The 27,684-nt window shown below is 37.9% G+C and overlaps 1 protein-coding gene across 4 annotated transcripts in view; it reads right to left on the bottom strand.

Moving 5' to 3' along the window:
* The window catches only part of NELL1 (neural EGFL like 1), a 356,446-nt gene that overhangs the window by 234,339 nt on the left and 94,423 nt on the right, over positions 1–27,684 (bottom strand). For all 4 annotated transcript variants that reach the window (XM_083430920.1, XM_083430921.1, XM_083430923.1 and 1 more), the window contains exons 5-9: positions 17,527–17,623; positions 9,187–9,259; positions 8,446–8,528; positions 3,445–3,579; positions 2,425–2,527 (exon numbers count right to left, since the gene is read on the bottom strand). In XM_083430920.1, the coding sequence (XP_083287046.1) occupies positions 2,425–2,527; positions 3,445–3,579; positions 8,446–8,528; positions 9,187–9,259; positions 17,527–17,623 (491 nt within the window). The remainder of the gene's footprint in view (positions 1–2,424; positions 2,528–3,444; positions 3,580–8,445; positions 8,529–9,186; positions 9,260–17,526; positions 17,624–27,684) is intronic.

The following is a 27,684-nucleotide window of genomic DNA, read 5'->3' on the forward strand; positions in this document are numbered from 1 at the left end:
TATTGTAAGATAGAAAGACGGTATACAAATTAAAAATGAAGATGACGATGATCTTTGAAGAATACAGCATGTCAAGAGTATATAATGATGACCTGCCTCCCAGCTAGACAGAAGAAGAAGAAGAAGAAGAAGAAGAAGAAGAAGAAGAAGAGGAGGAGGAGGAGGAGGAGGAGGAGGAGGAGGAGTTTGGATTTGATATCCCACTTTATCACTACCCAAAGGAGTCTCAAAGCGGCTAACATTCTCCTTTCCCTTCCTCCCTCTCAACAAACACTCTGTGAGGTGAGTGGGGCTGAGAGACTTCAAAGAAGTGTGACTAGCCCAAGGTCACCCAGCAGCTGCATGTGGAGGAGCGGAGACATGAACCCGGTTCCAATTATGAGTCTATCGCTCTTAACCACTACACCACACTGGCTCTCATAGCATGCAGCCCAAAAAGTTGAACAAACTACACTTTTCAGATTGTTCAACTGGCAACTGTTGGTTGGCAGGTAAATAGGGCAACATTGATAAAGGAATAAAGTACCAAAGATTTAACATTCCTAGCTGGGGTGCAGCCATACTAAAGTGACAAAACTATATCATGCACAATGAGGAAATTCTCTGGACTAACATCAACAAACAGAAGTCTGCAATACCTTCAGTGTATTGCTCCCATTATATATGATTCTGTATTTAGGCTGTTCCACCATGATGCCATAGAATTTGTTTCAGAAGACCTGTCAACATGGGTATGATGCGATTCAATAGCAGATAGTGTGGTTAGGCAGTGGTGCTCACCTGATCTCCCATTATCTGTTGCTGCTGCTTACCAGGAATGAGGGTAGGAACACTCAACAGATTGGCTCTGATGGTACATTTGCATGGCACCAGGCTCTGTCACACCCTCTACCAAGCAGCAGCAACTCAGCAGGAGGCTAGATGAGCACCAACACCCAACAGTACACTACTGATGTGATTAAGTCATAACCTTCTATGTTAATATATAGATATAGTTGTGTCTCTTGGCCAATCATTTTTTTTTAAACAATTGGTTTTATTGAGACTCCCTATTTTCTGTTTGGAACTTTGCATTTTGTCTTATTCATCTGTTGACTGTAATAAACACCTGACTAACATTTGTGTGGTAAATGTGGCATTTTTGCAGCTATGGCTTGTAAATCATCATCTTAGAAAATATAAAACCTAGATTTTGTCTTTCTGATGGGCACAGGGCTGGTGGAGGTATTTTTCAGCTTCAAATGTGACAGCCTATATAACAAGGCTGGATGTAGACAAAAAGGGAAGAAAAATCTGAATAATAGTCAGACTTTGCCAGAAAGTCAGTTTTGATCTCAAAAAGCATGTTCTGTACTGGAGGGATTAACTAAAGATAACTGAGAAAAAAGAATCCTCCTGCATTTTTCAGGTAAGAAATGCTAGTTACTTTAACTCATTTTTTTAAAAAATGGCTAATTATCTGCTCAATAAGCCCCAAGGAAAGACAATTACAGTTGATCATACTGTCAATGACTGTATGGACAAAGGGCAGAGAAATCAATCCACACAGTATCATCAGTACAGACAGCTTCAGTGTCTAGAACAACATGGACCCCAAAAACTGTCCCAAGTATATCATTCTGTCAAGATTTGCAGTCAATTTTAATCAATGTTTACATCTATTTCTTCTAACAGATTTCGAAGTACACCAACAAGTTGAGATGGGTGTCAACCAAAAAACACACAAAAGAGTAGGTTTGTTCATTCATTCATATTTTAATTAGAGGATAGGAAACAAAAGAAAAGATTATTGTGACTATATGGTTAAATTCAGTTCTAATGCTAAACCATGGTCTCCTTCTGGGCCCACGTGTTCCCTCTCCCCTTGCCTCCTGAACAGAAAGAGTTCAGAAGCCTTTGCCCCGCTTTCAACATGGCTTATCACTTCATCTGAACCAGGAATCATAGTTTGACGCTAACCATGGTTAGTTTCAACAAACCAGCTCCACAACCCATGATCTGACGTTGGCTTAATTTGAAACATACTATTAATCATGTTAAACCGCAATCCCTGATTCAGATGAAATGACTAGTGGAAGAACCTGGGAGATGGCCAGGCTTATTCACATTGCACAAAGCCATAGTTTACCGTCCCTTTCAAACATTACCCTTATGTGGCCTGAATCATGCGTAAAAGTAAAATTTTACTAATTATGAATTTTAAGTCCATTACATGGTATGAGCATATTTTTTTAACTCCAGGATGCCTCTCTCCCAGAAAATGCAAGGCAGAGTCAAATTTCAAATTACTTCCCAGGGAGTAGGGGCTTCCCAAATTGAAGTGACATCACTCCACAACTTTACTACATAACTAACAACAACAACAAAAAGCATGTAAAATCAGTGTGACTGAGAAAAAGAAGAGAGCACAATACCTATACTTACACTTGCACAATTTGCAACACTGGCCTGTTAAATGGACCGGAAGGCGATCTGGCGAACAGTTCAATGGTGGGCAGGCCACTCGCCGGCACTCCACTACTCCACTCTATAAAAGAATAGAAAAATAGGATTAAAACACCTGTATAAAGCAGGGTTAGCCAACATGGTGCTCTCTAGATGTTGTGGACTACAACTCCCATCATCTTTGGCCATTGACCAGGCTGGCTAGAGCTGATGAAGTTGGAAAAGCTCTGCAGGGTACCACATTGGCTATCTTTGGTATAAAGTAATGTATATTTTTTTTTTTGGAGGGGACATTTAAAACTTGTGGGAAAAATAATTAGCTTAGATATGAATATTTGGATAAGCTATATTGCAAATACAATTTCACCATTCTGAAGCAACCATAACCATATCCAGCTGCTACCTATGTGGACATCTATTAAATTTCAGATATAAATTATTTCCCTTATTCCACCAATCACTAAGTGGGTTAGACAATAGAAGCCATCTACCCATTTTTACAAATTCAAAATAACACCTTCACAGCCTCTGTCAATCATCTTCATTTTAACAAACAGTTTTCTATTTTCTTGGGCAAACAAAACCTCTCTTCTGATAGTTATCAAATAATTTCAACAGTACAAGATTTACATACTAATCAACTTTTGTTCCTCTGATGTTGAAAATAATAAATACCACGAACACAATATACATGTTGTTGTCATGCAAAATGCAACTCGTGCATACAATTAAGATAATGTCTCCTTTCCCACAAACTTCAGTAATACAATTCTAAATTGTACACAGGAAACACCAAAATGTTCAGTAAAAAACATCTAAATACAGGAAAGAAACTGCTTTTAGGCAGGTATCATTTTTGATTCCCTCCCCATACTCTGTACATAATGCTATGCATAATGCCAATAACTAACCCTCCAAGTTGACATTATGTACTCAGCAAACTTAGACTGAATTGTAATGAGTCATCTTACCCCCATATATAAGTTAGAAGTTTCTTACTTTGCAAGTACAATTCCTGCAGTGATCATCTTCTACCCATGAGTCTTTGTCTCGATAGATCACTCCATTTACTTGACAAGTCTTCTCACAGTGACAGTTTTCCAACTGACTAAGCCTCATTTCTGCATAATTTAGCTATAAATGAAAGTTACTTGATTTAATTCCTGGAATACATGCACATGGGTTCATACAAAGGAAAATAAAAGCACAGCTTAGTGATCTTCAGAGGAATTAGGTTTTATCATACTGACAAAATCACATGAAAACAGCATGACTTTAAGCTGGTATAAATCAGCCCAGATCCATAGAAGGCAATCGCATATGCTTTGCTAGTGTATTTATTTCAGTCCAAATTAAAGAAACCTCTGTATATGGGATGAGGATCTCAGGGCAATTGTCTAATCTGTTAACTGGCAATCAAAGTAACACCATGTCTGCATCACATAATTATTAACTTTTTAAATAATAACTACTATGTCTATAAATAACAACTTATCCATTTAGAACTTTAGTGTCCAATTCTTGGCTCTCTATTCTGGAAAATGTTCAAAATGATCTGTATTCCAAATCCACTAGTCAAACCCGAAACATGAAGCTCATAGATGTAGCTCTTTCCCTGGTTCCCATCTGGCTTCCTGGAATTTATCAATATGCAGGATATGCAGCAGAATAAGGTTTGAATAGAATGCCATGGAGAGATGGACTGGGGAAGTCCCAAGGGAAGTGACTTGTAATGGATAATACATGATATATAAAATTATGCATGCCATGGAGTAAATGGATAGCAAAAAGTTTTTCACCCTCTCTTATACTGCTGGAACTCCAGGGCATACAATGCAGCTGAGTGTTCGAAGATTTAGCTCAGACAAAATGAAGCACCTTTTCATACAGCATATAGTGACTAAAGAATTCGCTCCATCAAGCTGCAGTAATGGTAACTGACTCAGATGGCATTAAAAGAAGATTAGACAAATTCATGGAGAATAAGGTTTTCAATGGCTACTAGGGATGATGGCTATGTTCCACTGCCAGAGGCAGTATGCTGCTGAATACCAGTTGCTGAGAATTGCAAGCAGTGTTCTCAGGTCCTGTTTGTGGGTTTTGCATAAGTATTTGAGAATGGGAAATTGGACTAGATGGGACTTTGGCCTGATCCATTGCTTTTCTAATGTTAAAACACTTCCCCACCCCTTCCTGTCTGAAGCGTATTATTCAGGCAAACTCTGCATTCCTTCACATCATACCACACATCCAACAGTAAATACGTATACTCCTGATAGGAGCCATAATTCAGACCAGATGCAGGGCCTTTCCACTTCCAGCGTATGTTTTGAACATTTACAGCACGTAAAGGGACATAATGGGTATTACATAGAAAGGGTATTTTGTGCAAGAAGGTTGCACACTGCATAAGCAGCTTGGCCTCTGGATAAATATAGGAAGAGCACACTGCTAACACCTGTGCTCTCAGAATCATTACAAGTATTCTAGAAATACTTCCATAATTCCAGAAATAAATGAAACAACACCTACCCTTATAAAAGCAAACGCAAGGATAAAGTCCAGCACACTTTTGCTTTCAATTAGAAGGTTTGTCCGGGATGTTGGTGGGGGGAAATTTTGGTGGATTTTGGATATGTTGCTTAGCTAACTTTTAATAATGTTTTGAAATAATAAATATTTGCGTTCGAATTATGTATTAGTTATATTTTAGCTATATTGGAGGCTCATGGTTGCTGGGTTGTCACTGGCTATAACCCAATGGTGCATGTAGGACACTGTGGGTCTTTGCGTGTAGCAGATCATGCTTTCTGTCGTGTAGGATAGAATGGTTTTGCAGGTGAATTAATTGAATTAATTGTCAAAAGGAGAGGTGGTAGTCATTAGGACATGCAGCATTAGAAAAAAACAAGATAATTCATGGAGGAAAAGACTTATCATGTATTTGATCTCGTGTTTGAAAACCAATTGCATTTGAAACTGAACAGCAGATACTTCTGTTGCAGATGCAGATTCATACATGGGACAACAGGCTTGGCCAACTCTTCAGTTTCTTTCTTCCTACTTGCCATGGTGGCAAGGGGAGGGGAGGTGCAAATTCCATAGTAATCAATCATAGTAGTCTTCATTATTGAAATAATTTGATCCTAAACACTCCAGGAGCAAAGTAGCAATCTTTAGGCCTTTAATCAGATCGAGCACTCAATTGTTGAAAGACCAAATCTATGTCAATAAAAATAATCTGAGGCTATTTGTACTTATGGGTACAGAAAGAGGGGCTTCTTCACCTTTTATATATTCTTAAAAAGAAAAAAGTCTACTTAAAAAGGGTAACGGGGGAATTTAATGGTGAAAGAGAGCAGGCAAACCACATAATTTCATCATTAAATACATAATCTAATAGCAATGTACAAGACTGATTTGTTTCATGCCAGGACTTCAGTGTCACATCTCAGCCTTGAAAAATAACCAGCAAATATCAAAAAAATGAGACACAGAGCATGAGACACTAATCATAAAGTCACAACAACCTGATCACACAGGTGTGCAATTAGGGACGAAGGCTTCAAGCTATGACATGACAACTGATATGTGTCATTTTAGAACTGAACCACTAAGTTTCTATTTAGCAATAAATAAAATGAGCAATTTTGCATTCTGCTTGCTTTTCTCTGACAATTAAACAAACAAGTGTGACATGTTCTCACTGGTCTATGAATGCAACAAAATACTAAATTTATGTACTGCAAAAGGCAATGAAACAGCAATTCCTGGGAATATGGAATAAGAAGGTAAAGAGCATTTCACTTGTAGGGGTGCTTGTAACCTTCAGAATGTTAATTATGTATTATCTAGAATAAAAAAATATCAGCAAGAAAAATATAATTAACTGCAGCAAGGACAAGTCACTCAATGCACTATGTAATTGGCACCTACTAAGACCACCAGCATGTCTCAGAATAATTATCTCTTTCCAGAAGTAAAATGAACTGAAATTTAATATTTTTCTTTCTCCAAGTGATCAAGTCCAAAGCATGCTGATTAAGACACTAGAATTAAAACATGAAGATGCAAGATCAGAAAGGAAAGCATAAAAAGTATGGGGACATTAAACAGGGGTATACTCGGGGGGGGGGGGGAATCACTGTAGAATGTGCTGCCTTGTGCAGTTTTCATATAAACCAAAACCAAAAATGAATAAACAATGCAATGGCACTTTTAAGTTCCATTAATTTAAAAAGGTCAAAAGTGCATGCTTACTCAGAAGTTTCATTTTGTTCAATAGGACTTACTCCCAGGAAAGACATTATAGGACTGCAGCCTATAAGCACTGGTCCACTGAAATCCGCAGGGCTTAAGAGGGCTTATCTTTGGCTGATTTATGCTCCAGATTTCAAATCATCAGCTTTGCAAAGATTTGTAACAGTGGCCATGATTGCATGTCCTGCTAACCAGTGGTGAGCAGGAAGAAGCCATAGCAAGCCTTAGGTACACAACTGGGAGGACTTCAGAGGCTTTTAGTTTGACTTTCACTTAAAGTAGGCTTATCACGTCATCTAGACCAGGGATGCCTGGTTAGTTTAAACAACCTAGATTTTTGGCACATGGTTTAAAGTTGATTTGGTTTTGACCCTGGCCACAGTTATGAACCATGATCTCTTATCCATATGACACAACAAGCGGGCTTTAATACAGTGGTTCTCAAACCGTGTGGTGCACCAGGAGAGGAGGGCAAGTGTGGCGGGAAGATTCAAGAACAATCAAATATAAACATTTAAACATTTCAGTGTAGTGTAGTGTAGTGTAGTGTGTGTGTATATATATGCGCAGAATATGGATAGATATCTTTTCTAAATGAAAGCAAGAGCATCAACTGCGATTGAGAACAATCCTAGCTGTGATCCAGAATTGCTGTTTGAACAGAGTACAGTGGTACCTCAGGTTGAGAACTTAATTCGTTCTGGTGGTCCGTTCTTAACCTGAAACTGTTCTTAACCTGACATACCACTTTAGCTAATGGGGCCTCCCGCTGCCACCGCGCCGCTGCTGCATGATTTCTGTTCTCACCCTGAAGCAAAGTTCTTAACCCGAGATACTTTTTCTGGGTTACCGGACTCTGTAACCTGAAGCGTCTGTAACCTGAAGCGTCTGTAACCCGAGGTACCACTGTATGGGAGAAGACTCATTTATAATTTTTATTTTGGAAGTGTGGCCCAGATAAAACTGCTTTAAGAGAAAGAGGGGGGGGAGGAATGCTGAAGGCATCCTAGCCTTGTGGGAAGATAACGGGAGAGCACTTACATTTGAGGTTTGTTCCTGCTCATGCATTGCTAAACTATGGTTTAGCAATGATGTAAAAACAGAGCCAGTATGTGTACACAATGTTTTGTTTTATAATTGGCATTTTAATGCTATGAAAGTGTGTTATTATAAACAAGATAAGCACATGGAACAAGAACAAGTGAAGGCAGCTCAGAAACAAAATAGGATTTAGACAGCATCTGATGAGCAGCCACTGCTGCCTGACTACTGGTAGAACTCCAATCCCAATGACCTCCATTTCTCATCATCATGCTATCCCATGCAAAAAAAAACCAATATTATGTAAGAACTGAAGGGTTAGATATAGAACAGGTTATTAACAATAACTGGAAGGGTACAGATTTTTATGTGTTTTATTTCTATGAAGGGAAACGAATGACATAGGAAACAACCATGTTTGACAACTATGCATCAGGTTAGATAAATACTTGTGCCTATCTTGTTTTCTTATTCCATTAGGCAAGCCTCAGCATCAGCATTCAACCACAATTCAAACAAAAAGGAAAAATGCATTCTTTGTGGATCAGTAACTTATTCTTCCATTTATAGCATGAAATAAGTCCTTGACATAATGATACATAAACTGGAAAAAGATGGGAAATGTGTACATGGTTGCCCAAATATGGGAAGCAAATGACAACTTGGATGTAAAACTGGGAACAAAGGTCGGGTACCTACTTTTGCTGTCATTTTAGCCAGAAGTTCTTGCAAATCCATAATTCCTTGAACCAGGCTTAAGAAGTCACTGCAGGTTGGACAGGCTCAATAAAGGAAGGAAGGAAAACAGCAGATAAAAACCATATTATACAAAACAAACTACCATATGCTTAACTCACTAGCTATTGATTCTAGCATTTGTAATACAAATATTACAAAGATTGTAATAAATGAAAACATATGCACATTTTAATAGAAAATAAAATTAATAATTTAAATTGGGTTGTCTCGCACATATATGACGTATTATTGGAAATATTGGAATCTTATAGTAACAGAAGAGCACAGGCGGAAGGGTGGTATCCCACAGTCTGCAATTCAGTCCAGTTTTCTCTGGCTTATAAGCAATGCAGCCATCGGAAAGCTGAACAGACAAATCTGAACTGATCTGGTGTGATGACAGTAATGTGTAGCCTAGTTCAATGCAAACTGGAAAATGGGGGTCCAGAATTTGTTGGCTTAAATATGCACAGTCAAATATATGAAGGAGTAAAACAGTTATACCTATAACTCCCCAGCCTGCTTTTACTGAGAAAAGTTGGCAAAACATTGTCTTAGTTGTTCAACTACAAAGTGGTACTTCTCAGGAAGAATGTAACATTGTTGCGCAACAAATGAATAGGCACTACAAAACACTCATTTTTGTTAAAAGTATTTTTGTAAACTTAATTTTAAATATATATACTTAAAAGTGCTACTTACTGCGATTCAGATTAGGGCATTGTGTTATATATCCATTAGGCATGAAGATGACTTTCACATCTTGAATGATACCCTTTGTAACAGAAGAGATAGCTGGTAATATAGATTATAGTCATACAATTAAAATTGTACAAAATAATTCAAAAGTTATGTCTTGATAAGGCATAGCAAATTAATACAATACATACATACATACTGATTTACAAATTAAAATCATATGAACTTTTTGAAAAGATACCACTAAATTGGTAAATATATAATTTCTTTCTTCAATTAAAAAAACCACAGCTTTTGATTTTTTTAAAAAATTCTTACGTAGGTTTTTATGATTCATGAGTAAGTGAAGTTACGTACTCTCACAGGCCAGAAGATAACATTTAACATCAACTAACCAAAGTTATGCACTTTTAAGAGCCAACTGTACTGGTCACTTTACACACTAGCTTAAATATTTCCTGTTGAATTTAAAACAACCCAAAATACTTAACTTTCATTTGACTTCATTCACTATCAATTTCATATTAAAAAATGAGAACAAAATACTACAATGTTGTAGGTTCATACTGCTTGATCTAACAAAACTAGTTGACAAAATATTTACAGATTTTAAAAATAGAAATAATGTTAATATTATTGATTTGGGGAATAAAGTTTTAGAGCCCATTCTGGAACCTCATGGTAAAACATAAGAAGTAAGAACTGTTCTGGCAAGTAAAAAATTCTGAACGCAAAGCCTGGTCAGCCACAGACCTTATGATTTTCACTTTATATGAAAAGTTTAGTTAATTTGTATTTCACTTAACTATTTTTACCATGCCCTTCAAATAATATTCCTAGGGCACTAAGTAAAGATCCAAACTCAACACCACAGTCCAGGGTGTGGCTAAGAATGCTTAAGTCTCACTATTTTCAATGGCACATAAATTAAAAGCATATGGTGAATTGTAGTCAGTCACACGCAAACACATACACAAAGACGAGCAATGAAGACCCTATGAACGAAAATCTTTGAAAGGTCTATTAGAGAGCAAATGCCAATGGAACTATTCTAGTCTGAAGCCACTTTCACAAGGTGACTTATTCATAGTACAATGATTCCAGAGAAAGGTTTCTCCACCCCTCTTCCACTGATTAGCCTCAGTGTGATGGTGATGCTTTACTCAAATTAAATCTGCACCTTAAAATCAAATGCTGAGGTCTTCAGTCCTTGGACATGTCGACATATGTGAACAGGATAACAAAAAAGGCTAAGACCCTTAGCATTCAAATAAATTTTGATAGACATGCATGCTGTAATGATGAACTGGAGAGGCACATAAAGTGTACTGAAAACACCCACCCACACACCACTTTATGTAGAAAAGTAAGTTTACAGTCAAGGTTATCCTTTGATAATCAAAATATTGGTTTCATCAGAAATTGAAGCCATTATTTCAGCTGGAGTACAACAGAAAAATGGATGCTACTGAGCAGATAGAAGACATCATATCCTGCTCAGAATAGTGAGCTCCTGCTATAAATAAAATATAGTGCTCCAAGATTTGCAGATGCAGCAACATTTAACATTTATGCGCTCGTTGTCTCAGATAGCAAAAAGGTAATCAGCAAGCAGCTCTTCCTGCTTGTTATTTCAAGATCAAATATTAATTGAAAATATTAATGAAAATAACTATCCAGAACATTTATTAACCTTTTCATCTATGAGAATAATGAAGGCATATCAGTAATGAGAGAAAACATTGTCAGTTGGTAGGGATAACCTCCAAAGCAATCTGCAATATGATTCTGAAAATGAATGCTAGTGAACAATGTATTAAAACTACAGACACATGGATGTCTAAGGGCAATGTTTAAATACATATAAATAAAACCCAAACCCTTGCCCTAATACAACATGGATATCTGTGTATGTAGCTGATGTAAAGTCATATCTGGGTGGGCATCTCAATCTACACTGAAATGCTCATCTAGGCAGTATGTACAAGGCTTCACTGACATTGTGGCCTGAGGAGTCCAAGTTAAAGCAAGCCTAATTAATAACCACTGAGCACACCAGGCGTGCATCACAACCAAACTGTTTCACCTCACTTTACTAAGATTTATTCTGCCTTTGCTTAACATTAAGCACTTGTTGACTTTTTCCACGGGTGTTTAGCCTTACTCAGTGCTATTTTTCTGGAAAAAGGTGTTGAAACTCACCATGTCTGCCTCCATTGTTCTCTTATAATGGCAATGGTGCCCACCTGAGAGGTGCTGGAACAGAGTTCCAGCAAGTTCTGGCTGAAAAAAGCCCTATTTGCTACATAAAGATACAGTGGATGCTCGGGTTGCAAACGTGATCCATGTGGGATGCACGTTTGCAACCCGCAGCATTCGCAACCCACAGCGGCATGTCTGCACATGCGCAAAGTGCGTTTTAGTGCTTCTGTGCATGCACGACCGCCAAACCCCAGAAGTAACCCGTTCCGGTACTTCCGGGTTTCAGCGGGTCCGTAACCTGAAAAAACACAACCTGAAGCGTCTGTAACCCGAGGTATGACTGTAAATGTTAAAAATATACATATCACAAATGCTCCCCCTACCATTTGCTTGTTTGTTAAGCATTAATCTTGAATTTATTTAGCATTTTCAGCTGGGAGAGGGTGGTAGCAAACGCAGCCTAGCTAATGTCAGTTTTTTGTGCACTGTTTCTAAGCCTTGAACTATATGCTTTAAAAGGTGTGCTCTTTTCATTATGCATGCCAATAGCTTATTTATACACATGTATCATTTTCATTCACTTCCAGGTTTTAGATGCCGCCATGGTAATAACAACAACAACAACAACAACAGCAACAACAGCAACAGCAACAGCAACAGCAACAGCAACAGCAACAACAACATAATACTCTGCCCATCTGGGCAGTTTCCAGCAAAATATCAAAAAACAATAATTCATCAAATATTAAAAGCTTCCCTAAACAGGCATACAACTACCAGAATCTGTTTTCAAGATGACTAGTCAAATATAAATAAAGGGCTTTTTTGTCAGGAAAAGTCAAGCTGCAGTGTATACTCTGCCTTTGACTTCAATGGATTATGACAGCGACAGCTATAGCACTACCTCCAGTTATATCCACTGACACGACCAGCTTGCATCCTATATTGCAACAGCTGCTGTGTCAGGGCCTTATGTCAGAGAACGTACTGCACAGATTATAGGAATTGTGGATATTGTCTTGTATTTGCAATAATATTACGTATCATTGTAAAAATCTTCTTTATAAAAATTCACCTCCATAAATGAGAAGAGCATTTTCAGGGGCAAGAGTAAGGTTGACAGAAATGACATACTGCTAGAAGGAAGCATGGACATACGAGAAAAGGCATGGTGAGCATTAAGCGAGGGGGAAGTGTCAGGTCCCTTGACTTTGTGCTTTAGTACAGAATTACGATTTGCCATATGCCAGCCCACTTGTGGAAGCAGCTGAGTGACACACAACAATTCCCTTCTGCTACTGTGGCATCTAAGGGTCAGTTATATGGCATTCCATTGCATGACTGTATTAGTCAACAGTTGCTGTTGCTGTTTTTGACCAAAGCAGCTGAGGGAAGCTACCACGTTAAGTAGAAAATCATGAAGAGGAGACTTCTGCCCCCTCATCTCTGCTTCCAACACCTGAGGTGACAAGATTATTATTCAATCAATCAATCATTACATGCCCTTCACTCTAAGGTCCCAGGGCATGTTACAGCATTAAAACTCAATATTGGAAACGATTTAAAACTTGCAACTTATTTCTACTTGTTCATTACCACCAGCATTGCTAGATAGACCCTTATAATAAAACAGTTAAAAATGCAGTAAGATACATAATTACTATATTTCATATAATCAGTGACAAAACTATTGATGCAGGCTCAGAAATATCCCAGTTTATAAATATGTACTCAGGATGGATAACTAAAAACAACACAGGTGTCTCTAGTGCTCTAATGCAAAGAGTGTGTCATACAGGTTTGGACCTAACATGCACAGTGAGTATAGCTTCAGAGAGAAAGGCAAGGCTGAAGATATGACAACTGGAACAGAATCATAAGCCTTCTTGGTTACATTTCTCCCTTGCTTCTTTTAAGTAAGGTTCTTCAACTATTTTTATCATGCTATATGATTTATCTTTGGGATGCCTCTTTATTCTAATTCAGTCTTTCTCAAACTTGGCTCCCCTGCTGTTGTTGGACTACAACTCCCATCATCCCTTGTTAGGATGACCAGTGGTCAGGGATGATGGGAATTGTAGCCCAACAACATCTGTGGACCTAAGTTTGAGAAACACTGCTCTAGTTTCTTTGTTTTCCTAATCTGGCATGGGAGTACTGTACTACTACTATGCAATACTCAAAAAGATATCCTATTCAAAAAAATTCCTCCTCATCTACAATAATTATTCATGAGACTGTGTTGTGGAAGAGGCAAAAACAGAATGCTCATATTTCAGGGAATTGTAGATTTGGAAGGGACCCCAAGGGTCATTTAGTTGAACCCCTTGAAAAGCAGGAATCCTGCCCACAGTCATCCATGGGTGGGCTCAAACCACCAACCTTCTGGTTAACAGCCAAATACACAGACTTATTTCACCAATTTTCTTTACGCTTTCCTAACTCATTTTACCATTCGTCTTCCTAAAATGCTCTGCAACATGCGGAACAATCTCACCTCCCCCTAACTTGAACCACATTAATGTTACCTAGGCATTTGCTGGACCTGTTTTGGGGATGCAGAGCTCTATCAAATATGAGGGGTAGCTGTGAGATTTTCCTTTACACAGGAGCTACATTCAGACATGAGGGGAGATGGCTTTTCCACCTGCCTTGCCCCAGCCCCAGGAGTCTTTATAAGAGGCCTGCTCTCCTCCAGAGGAAGAACTGATGGGAGAGAGACTTTTTGCAGGCAATGGCTTTTCCACCTGCCTTGCCCCACCCTCCAGCCCCAGGAGCCTTTCCCAGACCATGACTCTGAGAACAGCAGAAGCAGCTGGGAAGAGAGGAGTTCAGAGATAGTTTGTAAAAATAATTTTGTAAATTGTGTGTCCTTGTTTCTCAATTTGATCCTTTTTTATGGTTATGTACGTTTTGTGGTATTTTATGCATTGTGCTTTGCTGCTAGATTAGTAATACTTTATTGCAATTGATGACTGTAAATTGTTTAAATTATTATTCGCCGATGTTTAATTTTACTGTTTACTATTGGATTCTAATGGATTATTGAATATTGCTTCATTTGATATAAGATGTTTATTTTAAAGTTATTGTGACTTTTTATATAGGATCTGATTTTTACTATTAATGTTTGATGTTTTATTATTTTTACGGGTGATGGAAACCACCCAGAGTGGCTGGGGCAACCCAGCCAGATAGGTGGGGTATAAATAAAAAATTGTTGTTGTTGTTGTTAGTTTATTGGGTTAGTTTTACTGCTTATGATGCTAACACTTCTGTTCCAATTTCTAGTGTTCCTTTTACACTACAGTACCTGTTGCGTTATGGCACTGTGGCTTTTTGATCAATATACTGCCATGTCGCACTAAATTTTAAACAGCAGGAAAGAACTGTATGCCAGGATACTGCCCCAAATTTCATCAAGTGGAATTACAGTGCAAAACTCCCGTGATTTTCCAAGCTAAGATGCTTGTAAACAGAGTTTTTCTAGAACATGGAAACAAGCACTAAATTTCCACTAGATTTCCAGAATTGATTTTTACACTGTGTGAAAGACAATATAAAATGAAGAACTTGTCAGGTAAGGCTACATCAGGAAAACATAGTAGGTGTGAAAGGAAAGAGAAGATTGTGTCTCCAAGTGTGTATTAATGCTACAATTTTAGAGTTTTGCCATTAAGAACAAAAGCAGAAGATGAACTGAAAACATATTAGCGAAGTATGCTGTTACACTCCTAATAGATTTGAAATAGCTATTATCAGTATAATGCTGATAATAATATTCAGTGCTTTTTAGACACAATTGCTAGCACAATTCCTCTGCAGATACAAAAGAAAAATACAATTCTTTTTTTAACATTCTTATTTCCCTGCAGATCTCTGTTTACACTGAGCAAAATAGGTTTGTATATGCTAAAACACTGAAACAAATTGCTTTCAAAAGAAAAAGGGGGTCCTGCTGAGTATGTAAATACAAGGACAAGGGATATGTGTGCTTATAAACTATCAAAATCATAGGCTTTTGCATTGGGTAACAACAAGAATAAAGTGTAAAGCTTATAAAACTCACAAGCAAGCTTAAAAATACAGCCAATTATGTAGTTTTGCCCTGCAGACAGTTAGTAAAATATTCAGGCATCCATAGAGCAAAGAAAGGCACATGTCGACTTACATTATGATCAATAAAAACTGGCAGCTCATTATCATATCATTAGCTATCCTGCTGTTTCCAAAGCGTTAATGTGTAGAAATATTAATTTATAAATGCATAATATCCCTCAGTTCTTAGACTCTGGCTGTCTGTATCAAAAAAGAATTAAAGATGGGCAAAACCAATATAACTATTACTACTCCCCCTGTTCCTTTTTTGCTATATACCCATAAACATATGTTTACCATCTGCAGAATTATGGGAAGCAGCTGAGGTTAAAAAACCAACAGCTGTAGAATAAAATAATGCCATCAATTTCACTTCACGGTGACAGCTCAGCTGTTAGATGGAGAAAAAAAGTCCAGGTAAGAAGGCATTTCTCCACCTTAATTTAAATGGGGAGTGGGTGGACAAAAGAGATACAAAAGTTATCTGCATTATATTAAAACCTGCTGCAGTATTCTTACCCATTGCAACCTCCCTTGCACCCCAAAACCAGTTGGGTAATGTGGGTGGGGGGCCTTTACACATACAGCTGGATGAGAAAGGCATTGGCATCTGCTTCAAACTGCAATGCTGGTGGCACATTTGCTGGTGCCTGGGAGTGGGAGCCATAGATGCATGAGTGCCAGAATTCATTATTAGCCAGTGGGCCCAACAAGCCAAACAATGCACAAGTTTGCAGGAGCAGTAGCAGGAGAAAATAGGAGGATGGTGAGAGAGGCTTCCTAATGTTTTGTTTTACATATTACCCTCTGTTCTTTGGACCACTGCATGGGGGTTCCAGCAGAGTTCAGCCAGGATCAGACTTTAGGAAAGCTTCCTGCAGCCACAGAAGGCTACAAGTCCCACCCCCATCCCCAAAACACCTACTTATCTCTTATTTGTTAGAAGAGTACATTGAGGTTGATGCTAATGCCCTCCTAGCTCTGTTGGAAGCTGCGGAAAAGGAAAGGGGAATTTAGAGAGTAGGGGAGCAAAGAAACTGAGGATGTTTTTGATTTTGCTACTTGTCTTTCTGTAGTAGAGAAGATTTTGGCCAAACCTAGCTTAGCAACAGAACCAATACCATCTCCCATGGAGCAGGCAAAACTGAGAAGTTGAGAAGACCAGCTAGGATGACCAATGCTATGGGATAGGGTAGTAAACCCCAAAGTTTTGGATCCCATGTAGGGAACTAGACAGCACCATTCTGGACTTCACTCCCCAAAGTTTTAGACTGAATGTCAGTTCCAGTACAGTAGTTCACTGTCCATGAGCCAGCAGCAAGCATGTCTTTTCCCCTATGCCAGGTTCAGCTGAGTAGGCCATGAAGCTATCCACCAGATGCACTAGAAAAAAACCCGATATGGGATAAAATTCAGTTCCCTTGTTGACTCGTCCATATGTGGAGACAGCCAAGCTCCTAAGAAATTATCTCCTTCTAGCCTTCTCTTTTTTGGGAAAGGGTCATATGTTTACATATTTTGTTTCAGGAGTTAGAGACTAAAGATAAGGAAAAACTGAATGAGAAGGATAAGCAGAAGGTCAGGAAGTAGCAAGTGGGATGAAAGGTTACCAGGCCTGCCCACACATATGAGAATAGTAAGTAGTTCCGGTGCAGCCGTGTGAACTCCAGCCCAAACCCAATATACAGAAAGCAAGGCAGGGTGGTACATAACCTATACATCTTTTTATAACAACAATACACCTCTGATTACAGAGAGCATATGATGTATCATTATTGATTCCATGCTCTGACATAAAGATTCACATTTCTTATTCCCTTTAAATTGATCCAAAACAAGTTACAAAGGAAAAGTTGCACAGAATGAGTGTAAACTGAATTCATGTGTTCAGAAATTTTCACTCCATGTAGCTGATCCACATGCATGTTGAACTATGAAATGGCAGTGTTGCTATGAAAACACCAATGATCGGATGTTGTAAAAGGCAAAGGATCAATGTATCACATTTCTGTTAACTCATTTGGTTCCATTTTTCAGGCTTACCTTAAAGAAGCCATGTTTCCTGTTACGTTGTCCAAGCCACAGATTGCTTCCTGGAGTTAGATTTGTTTCCGGAGGGTCTATAACACGTTCATAAATCCTATGAAGCAAAGTGCTACTATTAGCCAAATTCTTTTTGATTAGAATTTCAACAAAAATTAAAAATTAAAACTCATTGATAAACTACACACAGTGAGACTTATACAAGCTGCTATCCAAGGCTCAACATAACAACATATATCACATTTTTAAATTTTCCACTGAAAAAAGAAAGAGAAAAATAGAGTTTTCAGATATAGATAAAATAAAGCATCACGGCATGAGAATTACAGATACTGTACATGCAAGTAAGCAGAGATAGCCCATAACCAATGCATTCATTTACAAGGAAACTGGGCCATAACAACTATTACAATATATTTAATAATAATAATAATATTTTTTTATTTATACCCTGCCCATCTGGTTGGGTTGCCCCAGCCACTCTGGCAGGCTTCCAACTCATCATCATCATCATCATCATCAAGAAACATCAAACATTGATACTAACAATCAGATCCTATATAAAAAGTTACAATAACTTTAAAATAAACAACTTATATCAAATAAAGCAATATTCAATAATCCTTTAGAATTTAATAGTAAACAGTAAAATTAAACATCAGCAAATAATAATTAAACAGTTTACACTTATCAATTACAGAAAAGAATTACTAATCTATAATCAATAAAATGCATATATATTTAATATATTCATAGCAATTGTAGAAAGCTATTCATCAAAGAGTGGTTGTTAGAGAAAGGATAATGATTGTCATACACAATATTTGACAAAGTAGGTTTTTCTGAACATTTCAAAACACCAAGAGTAGGGAAGAGTGGTTATTCTATTTGCAATTGGAGGAACTTCGAATATAGTGATTTGTATCTTTATTCTCAAACCATGGCTTCTGCTAGCATCATACAATATGATTTGGCCTTCCAAATGTACACAAGCATCCATAATCTGGCAATGCTTGTCTACCTGTCTTACATCTATTCAACATTCAGTTTTTTAATTTCATAAATTTACACACAACTCCAAAGTTCAGCAGTCTTTTGAGGTGGAGCAAAAGCCACAGATGTGCTTTTTCAATGGTTTATAAATTTTGCAGATAAACAGCAATCCACAGTGAACACAACTTTAATTCATAGTTTGGCAGCTTTGCAAGCTCCAGTTTGTAAACTGTCATAGTCTCAGACATTAAAGAAAAAATGCATTGGCTTTACAAACCAGGGGTTACCATACCATCCGAAAGATTTAAAATCATGGGGGTGGGAAGCATGTGTATATGAATTCAACAGTGATTGTTTAGTTTATGGTTGCCATTTTGTTGTTAATGGTGTCAATATTGTTTTATAGATGATGTTGTAGTACTTCATGAATTGTATCATATGGTTTTTGTTGTAATTGTGCTGTTTAGCTTATTGTTAGTTGCTTTGTTAATAGTGTTTTATAAATTGTAATTGTTTTGCTGATGTGTTGTTAATTATTCTCTATGATTTATGTTGAATTTGTGATGTTCTTTATGTTATTGTTTGTGATCTGCTTTGCTATTCATTTGAAAAGTGGCATAAAAATATAACACTCAATCAAATCACATCACCAAGGTCATTTGAGACTCTAGTGACAAGACTGGATCCAGGAGCATCCCCAAGCCATGGACCTCTTCCTACCAGGGGAGCGCAATACCATCCAGAACAGGCTATTTACCCTACATTCCCCTATATTCCACTACAAATCTCATGACAGTTCCCTGTGGCCTCATATAGTTGTTAAATAGCATGGGGACAACCCTGCAGGACACTACAAGACAACTGCCATGGTGCCAAACAGCAGCAGCCCATAACTACATTCTGGAAACAGTAATGGACATAGGATCAGAACCACTGAAGTAGTAGTAGTAGTAGTAGTAGTAGTAGTAGTAGTAATGTACCACCATTCATTCGAAGATCACAGATACCATGGTCAACAGAATTGAAAGGTATAAAAAGATCAAGCAGAATGAACAGAATCACTCCCCTCTACCTTTCCCCCAACAAATGTCATCAACCAAGGTAAACAAGGAAGTTTTATGCCATGATGGGGTCTGAAACCAACGTGGATCCTCCAAGTGTGCCTCAAGTTTTACCATCACCACCCTCCCAAGCACCTGGCCCAAAAAGGAATAATTGCCTCTCAGCAATAGTTGTTTAATGCTTCTCGGTCCATGTAGGTCTTCTTAAGGAGGGGATGCCACACCACCTCCTTCAAAATGGATGGTATTTCCTCCTCCTCCAGTGAAACTAATCACATCCTGGACTTACCCAGTCAACCCCCATGGGTTGACTAAGAAGTCAAGATGGGAAGTGTCAAGATGGTAGGTGGTTGGTGACACTTCTTCAAGCAGCTTCTCCACATCCTCAGGCCATAATACAGTACAGGTGGATCAGACAGTGCTCAGGATACCTCCCTTGAACTTGATCCAACTGTAGCAGATTCCAACTTTGTCCGAATCTGAGCAATATTGTCCTTAAAGTGTCTCACAGAATTGTTACAGGAGGTCAGCAAGGGTATTGAAGCAATGCTCTCAGATAACAAAAACCCATTTACCATTCAGTAAAGCTCCGCCAGACATCAGCATTTTTCACTGATAATGTGTACACGTATAATAAATTGATGAAAGGAACTGCAATCATATTTTTAAATTAACATGAGCTACAGTTTCGAAAGCAAACTATGAGCCAACACAATCCATTTCAGCTTTATGAATTTACACTCAATCTAGCTTTCCAACCTGTTCAAGCCTGGCCTTACTAAATGTAATCACTGGGTTTGTGTTGTAGCTTGCTATTTGTCTGGAAACACATACATTTCAAGAAACATAAATTACCTATAATTTTTATGAAACCTTAAAAATAAAATCAACACATAGCTGTGATAAGCCAAGTATACAGCAGGATATAGTCTTCCAAACTGATATTGACCAGGGCAAATAAAAGCAGATACAGTAATGTATGGTATAATTTTTTTAAAATCATTTAAATTTTTGGCTTAGGAGCATTCAATGAACTCAAGAGAGTAATTCATATAATTATGGGGAGTAACAGCTTACCTGCATTGTAATTACAATCAATTCTAATTCTTCAGAATACTGAGGCAAAAAGCATATTCAAAGTTGGAATCATTAATACTGCAATAATTTTCTTTTCTTTTGCAAGATAATACCCTTTCTTAGGTCCCCTTGAACTAATTTACCTCTTTGAGCAATAAAACAATTTTCCATGCTCCAAGCATATATTTTGGAGATCACTGACACTGTGGAAGTATTATTTATTATCTCTATCAACATTTTAAAGAATAAACACCTCCACTCTTCAGCATCAAATTCAAAATTAAACCTCTACTCAAATACTGTTTTAGGAAACCAGGCTCTCATCTTCTATGCATTTACGTAGGGGTAAGTTCCTTTGAATTCAACAGTTCATAAAACCTTTGACATACTCATTAAGAAAGCAAATCACTGAATAACACTGAATAACACACTCACATTAGAGATTTTTCTTTACCTATATGGTATTAGTAGAAAATATGTAGCCTTTTAAAAACATTGGTCATTATTCAATGAGGAATTCCATCTTTTGTTAACCACTAAAAGCCCCAAAGCTTAAAACAAAGGAATGTACCGCTATCCACAACACTCCTTACAAGGGAGTATTGGATTTTTATTTATTTGACCGAGTAGGGCTCTGAAGGGACTGCACAATATCTGTCTTCAATGACACAAAAGAATGAATTTTTCAATGTAAAAGCACACAAATCGACATGTATTATACTGCAGCTCAATAGTACAATATAAGGAAGACAAATGAGATACAGGCCCAAATGGTTTGTTTCAGGCTTTGGTGGGAATTTAACGAAGAACTACCCTTTATGGAAGAAGGTTGTAACAACCCCTCTTCCCTGCATATTTTGAGAATACTGCATTCATTAGATTAGGGGTAAATGGCAAAGGACTCTCTTCATTTTTCTTCAATTGTTATCCTGGTCTAATTACACTTGTGAAGCCTCTATTTACCTTCTCCTTCAGTCATCCATTCAGATTAAATACAGAGGGCTTACCTTTTCTCCATATAAGTGGTTTTTAGGATGCTTGCATGTCCACCCCCACACCACACATTACTAGAGTGCATGTTCTGATATTTAAAAGTTCTGTCCTTAACCGTTTTGACTAGTCAGTTTCTAGTCAGATATTTTGTTGATTGTAACAGGGTTCCTGATTCAGTATGTTGACTTGCTAATAATAAAATAGCTTACTGAAAACAACAGAATGTCTTCACACTCCATAAATGGGATATGTACAAGTTACATAATAAAAAGTGTGTACTCATGCGCATCAAAAAGTAATGTACGATTGAATAACCATCCATTGGTTGGTTGGTTGAGAAAAGGTATATGCCACTTTGTTGTAATCAAATCTCTATGTGATTTACATGAAATATTAAAATTATCAATAAAACCAGTTTAAAACAAAATAATTAAAATTAACAGTAAAAGAGATTAAAACACATCAACAATATTTTTGATCTGGATTGGAGAGAGGGCATTTAAATGGTGCTTAGAGGGTCCTCCCCACTTATGCAATTTTCACTTGTGCATGTGGAGTGCCAGAACGTAAACTCAAATAAGTGGGGAGTCACCTATACTTGTAGCAGCACTTTCCCCAGTTGTTACAGTCAAAGGTTTTCTTGCAGACAATCACCTAGTTCAATTCCATAAAATGTCATACTTCAGCAGGCGAGCTCATCTTTTGTGTTGGAAGAGAACCCAAATTCAAACTCTATGATATCTTTTCTCTCTGTGTGTATCCTTTTTTTAAAAAGGATAATGGTTAAAAAAAGTTGGGGGAAATCTCTGCCAGGATCTGTCAGGGCTGGGAAAGATTTTTGCAGTGGTCTGTCTACTTCAAAATAAAGAAGGTTCATAAGTAATATTTGTCCACACAAATTCATATACAGAAGTAGTAGGAACTGACCACGTGCACAAATTATTTGTGGATTTTAAAAACTGCCATATCAAAATATAATTGCATAGCTGTCAACTTACAGATTTGAAAATAAGGGACCAGCAGCCAAAATAAAGGACCTGCAGCCTCACCTGTTCCAGGCACTCCAGTCTTCCTGTCCTCCTGCAGTCTGGTCAAACTCATGCTGGTAGCTTCGAGAACACTGTCCAACCAACTTTGTAACCAGAGGTTCAACTGAACAGAATCTGAATCACATGCACCACAAGGCCTATGCAGCCTCAACTTAAGATGGCTCCCCAGCCTGGCTTTGCACTGCAAAGTTTGCAGCAGCACGTGCAACAAAATGGCGTCCAGCATTCAAAAACCCCCTCAGCTTGCATTAACTAGCCACACACAAGGCATGCAAGCTCCACCCCCCAGTCGTTCTTAGACTTCTTATTGGGTGAGCAACACAGCCAAGCAACACAGTTGGAGCCTCCCTCCTCCCTGGCCGGCAGGGAGGGAGGGAGAGGAGCTGCTTCCTTTGAAATTTAAGAGACATCATTTAAGGGACATTTAAGGGACATCCATCAATAAGGGACAGCAGTGGGACATGGTGCTGGAATACGGGACTGTCCCTTCAAATCAGGGACACTTGACAGCTATGTAATTGATCTTCAAGTTTTACATGTGCACACACAGAGACATTCAGTGTGTAAAAAAGAAAGAAAAGAAGTTCCAGAAGTTAACATTTCCAGAATCTCTTAACAGCTTGACTTTTTATGCAAATATTACCTTGTGAGAGATTAAAACTCTGGTCCAGAAGTAACAGATTGCCTCCCTCAAGTTGTTTGAGTTAGCAGTTAATGGATGCAATCCTTATTTGCATAGAAACTCTTCCAAACTGTGACGATATATGGCAGTATTTCTTCTGCCACATATATATAATTAATGTAAGGTGGGGGTTCACAATGAGGTATATTTTTTCTGCATGGTATATTGTATTATTATTCCATATTATACATGTGCTGATTGTGGAACCTGAACTAAACAGCAAGAACACAGAGTTAGAGGTTTGACAAGTATCTCTTCTCATTCTCACTCCCATAGGATATCACCTTGCTGTTGTGCTCCACAGTTCTGAAAACACTGGTCACTTGTCTCAGATGGGATAATCACCATGATTATGGCACACACTTCTCATGCATAGCAGATTATCTGCTCTGACAAGTCTAATAGCATTTGTCAGGAAAAGATCCTGGCTTTTGATTTATCCACTTATGGACTGGACTAGAAGTATACAAATAACAACTAGAAAAATAACAAACAGATTACAACAGAGATTCATGCACCACAGAGATTCTAATAGAATTTCAGCTTCAATATGGTTATAATCCTAATAAAAAGTTTCTAATGAAAAACTTTCAAAACTACTGACCAGTCAGGTTAACATTGGTACCAGGAAAGGTCCTAGAACAGATAATTAAACAGTTGGTCAGTGAACACTTAGAAAAGGATGATGTGGTTATTAAAACCCAGCATGTTTTCTCAAAAACAAGTCATGGCAAACGAATCTCATTTCTTTTTTCGATGGTGTTGCAAGCTTGGTGGATCAGCTGAATGCTGTAGGCGAAGTGTATATTGATTTCAGTAAGACTTTTGACAAAGTCCACCATGATATTCTTGCAGAGAAGCTGGTAAAATGTGATCTGGATGAGGAAACTGTTATATGGATTTGTAGCCGTCTGGCTGACCAAATCCAAAGAGTACTGCAGGGCTCTGTGCTGGGCCCATTGTTGTTAAACATCTTTATAAACAACTTGAATGAAGGATTTGAGGGGATGCTCATCAAATTTGCAGATGACACCAAACTGGGAGGCGTAGGTAATGCCACAGAAGACAGAATCAGGATTCAAAATGACCATGACAGATTTGAGCACTGGGCCAAAACTAACAAAATGACTTTCAATAGAGACAAATGTAAAGTTGGGCACTTAGGCAGGAATAACCAGCTGCACAAATATAAAAGGCTATATGATCACCTATCATTTGTGCTTTAGTTGAGATTCCTGCATTGCAGAGGCTAAGACTAGATTACTCTCAGGGTCCCTTCCAACTCTACAATTCCATGATTGCGTATGAATGAAATCCTGAAGAATGCCTTCCAAAACAGAGGCTAAAAATATAGTAACGTTGCTTGAATCTGAAAAAAGTGGCTCAAAGAAATATTAACTCCTTTGGGTTGTAATTCTCCCCTATTCAGTTCTAAGGATGTGGTTTTAATTGCGTTACTGACCATTTTAGCAGACTTTATGGGAAGAATAGCAGAAGATGACAGATAGTGCCTGAGATTTACTTTAAGAAAGGGAATATATCCAATAAAGCAAAAGAGAGTCCCAAAGACATGAAAATAGCAGGGGGGAAGGGGTAAGATAAGAAAAACAAAAAAGCTAGAAACCAACCAGCCAACAATTTATAGTTCCCTTTTGTTTGCCTGCTGCTAGTTTCTGTACTGGTAATTTAAACTATTGTTTCAAGAAGGGGGGGGGGGAGCAGCAAAAATAAAATAAAAACAGCTGCCCTGAAATATATAGTGAACATGACAAACTATCAAGAAACAGGAGCTAAAAGTTTATTTTCACAGAAAGAGCAGTGCTTGACAGGCCTGGGTAGAACTTGTCTAAGGCCCAGGGCAGAAGTCATTAGAATAAAGTTATAAACAAAAAAGCAGTCAATTCCTGCTCCCCGCCCCCCAGCCAGCCAGCTTAGCCTTCTGAGGCCCAGGGCAAATGTACCCGGCTGCCTCATCTTGGCACAGGCCTGGTCCTTGATATCTCATTGGCACAAATGGGCATTTCATTACATGTTACAGATAGAAAAGAAGTCTATCTGTAAAGTTCTGCCCAACCAGGGGTGGGCATTTTACATTATACCAAAGCATGGGAAAAGAGGGTTGGGTACAGACTTCAGTGGGTTTGTGTTCATATCACTTTAAAACCACAGTTAGGCTTAACTACTGTTTAAAGGTAAAGGTGAGGCATGTTTATTCAGGTGGTCTGCTCCTCACCTTCTCCAGTTGTGCTCCTGTTGTAGCTAAGGCATGGTTTTGCTTAGTGTTACATCCAAACGTAGGTTCAAGGTTTGCTCCTCTCCAAACAAACCATGAGCTGTAATTTAGGTTTATTCTTGTCTTACTACTTATGGTTTCTTTGCATATGTATTATTATTATTATTATTATTATTATTATTATTATTATTATTATTTAAAGTTCATGTATTAGATCAGGCATAGCCAAACTTGTCCCTCCAGCTGTTTTGGGACTACAACTCCATCATCCCTAGCTAACAAGACCAGTGTTCAGGGATAATGGGAATTGTAGTCCCAAAACAGCTGGAGGGCCAAGTTTGGCCATGCCTGTTAATTAGACTAATGCCTAGTCTAAATGTGATAAAAATGGAGTAAATGTAACTATAATTGGTGTCACCGTACAAAAGCAGAGGCAGGTGGCATTCTGCCCTTGCAGTTAAACTGTAATAGTGCACTGCCTTGTTGCTACATAGTTTCCAGCAGCAGGCAAAACTGGAGAACAAGAATGATACAGTATACTGTACGTATAATATGAAGTTGAAAGACCTATCCCCCCCCCAACCAGAATCTGAAAAACAAGATTTACTCCACACATCTTATTTTGCACCACTGGTTCTGCATCTTTGCTATGATGGTTCCATAAATTATTTCTAACCATCATGCATGACTGCTCCAGCCCTTATATAGATGAAATTTATTTATCAATAACAGAAACATACAACTAAAGAAAACACATACAGGAAACAAAACAGGATTAATGTCCATAATATATATGGCAAGCAAAGCAGTTTGGATCCTATTCCATCTACATATTCCAAGTACATGCGCCAAATACGCAAGAACTGTATCTGATTTGGCCAAGCCTCTAGAAACCTGTACATTCATCACACCTCTACAGTCTGTACAAAGTTCTAATAATAAGTCATGTCTGCCTTTCCCCTATAGCAGGCAGCTGTAATTTAATATTTATTTTTATTTATTTATAATATTACACAAAATTTTCTGGGTTGTATACAATTAAAAAAAAAACCCCACTGTGGTATTAAGGTGGTATATCAATACAGCCTTGAAGGTTTAGGCAAGGTTTTGCTAAGCTCTGCTACCCAAAGCCCTTCTTAATTGGAGAAGTTAAGGCTCAGTGCATAAGAACAGTCCAACCTTCCTAATCTAACCTCCCTAAATGTTTTTTTGGTTTTTTTTCAAGGAAACTTTTGCTTGTGGTATATGATCTTGTCCCTAAATTATGGGCAAGCAAATCAGTATAAAGCAGGAGGAAGCAAAGCAGAAGGGAAAGCGACAGTAAACCTCATGGATAGGATATTGTTTCCAGGTACAATTAGTACAACTTTAGGAAGGAGGTGATCAGGGTACAACCTGAACTTCCAGCATTATAAACACCCATGGTCTGATTCTAGATTCATTTATTGCAATGCTCTATGCATTTAAAACAAAATCACAAATATTTCAGAGCCCCTGTGCCAAGACTATTAGCTTGCTGCTTCTTTCAACCACTTGTTTTATCTCAATTCCATATAAAATGTGTTAATACCCAGCATGATTGCTTTTTTTAAAAAAAAAAAATGGTGTTTACAGACTGTGCTGGCTTTTTTAAAAGAAAAAGACCTCACTTCAATTTTATTTTAGCTGAATTATTCATTCGGCTTCCTATCTCTCGAAAAAGAAGGCATCTAGTTGGTAAAAAGAAAAATCCTTTTTTTCACATGTCCAACTCTTGTCATACTGCAGGAGTTCCCAATCATCTAACAAGAAGAAAGCTATTTAGATAAACATTTCAGATCTTGAAGGAAATGTTTTCTTATTGAATTTGGAGAGCACAATAGTGCCTGACAACTACTTAATCAAGAAGTTATTGTTTGGCTCATAGGGAGAAAGAAAGGGATGAAAAATAATACCAGGCCTAATTTTTAAAATGTTGAAGCAAGTGCTTGTTCACATTTAAAGCTTTTTTAAAACAAAAAACACAAATCTCAGCTATAACAACAATAGCAACAGCAGCATATTTTTGGTAAAATGGTAAGCACAGTTGGC

The sequence above is a fragment of the Podarcis tiliguerta genome (genome assembly GCF_965153285.1).
Source record: "Podarcis tiliguerta genome assembly, chromosome: 1".
Lineage (NCBI taxonomy): Eukaryota > Metazoa > Chordata > Lepidosauria > Squamata > Lacertidae > Podarcis > Podarcis tiliguerta.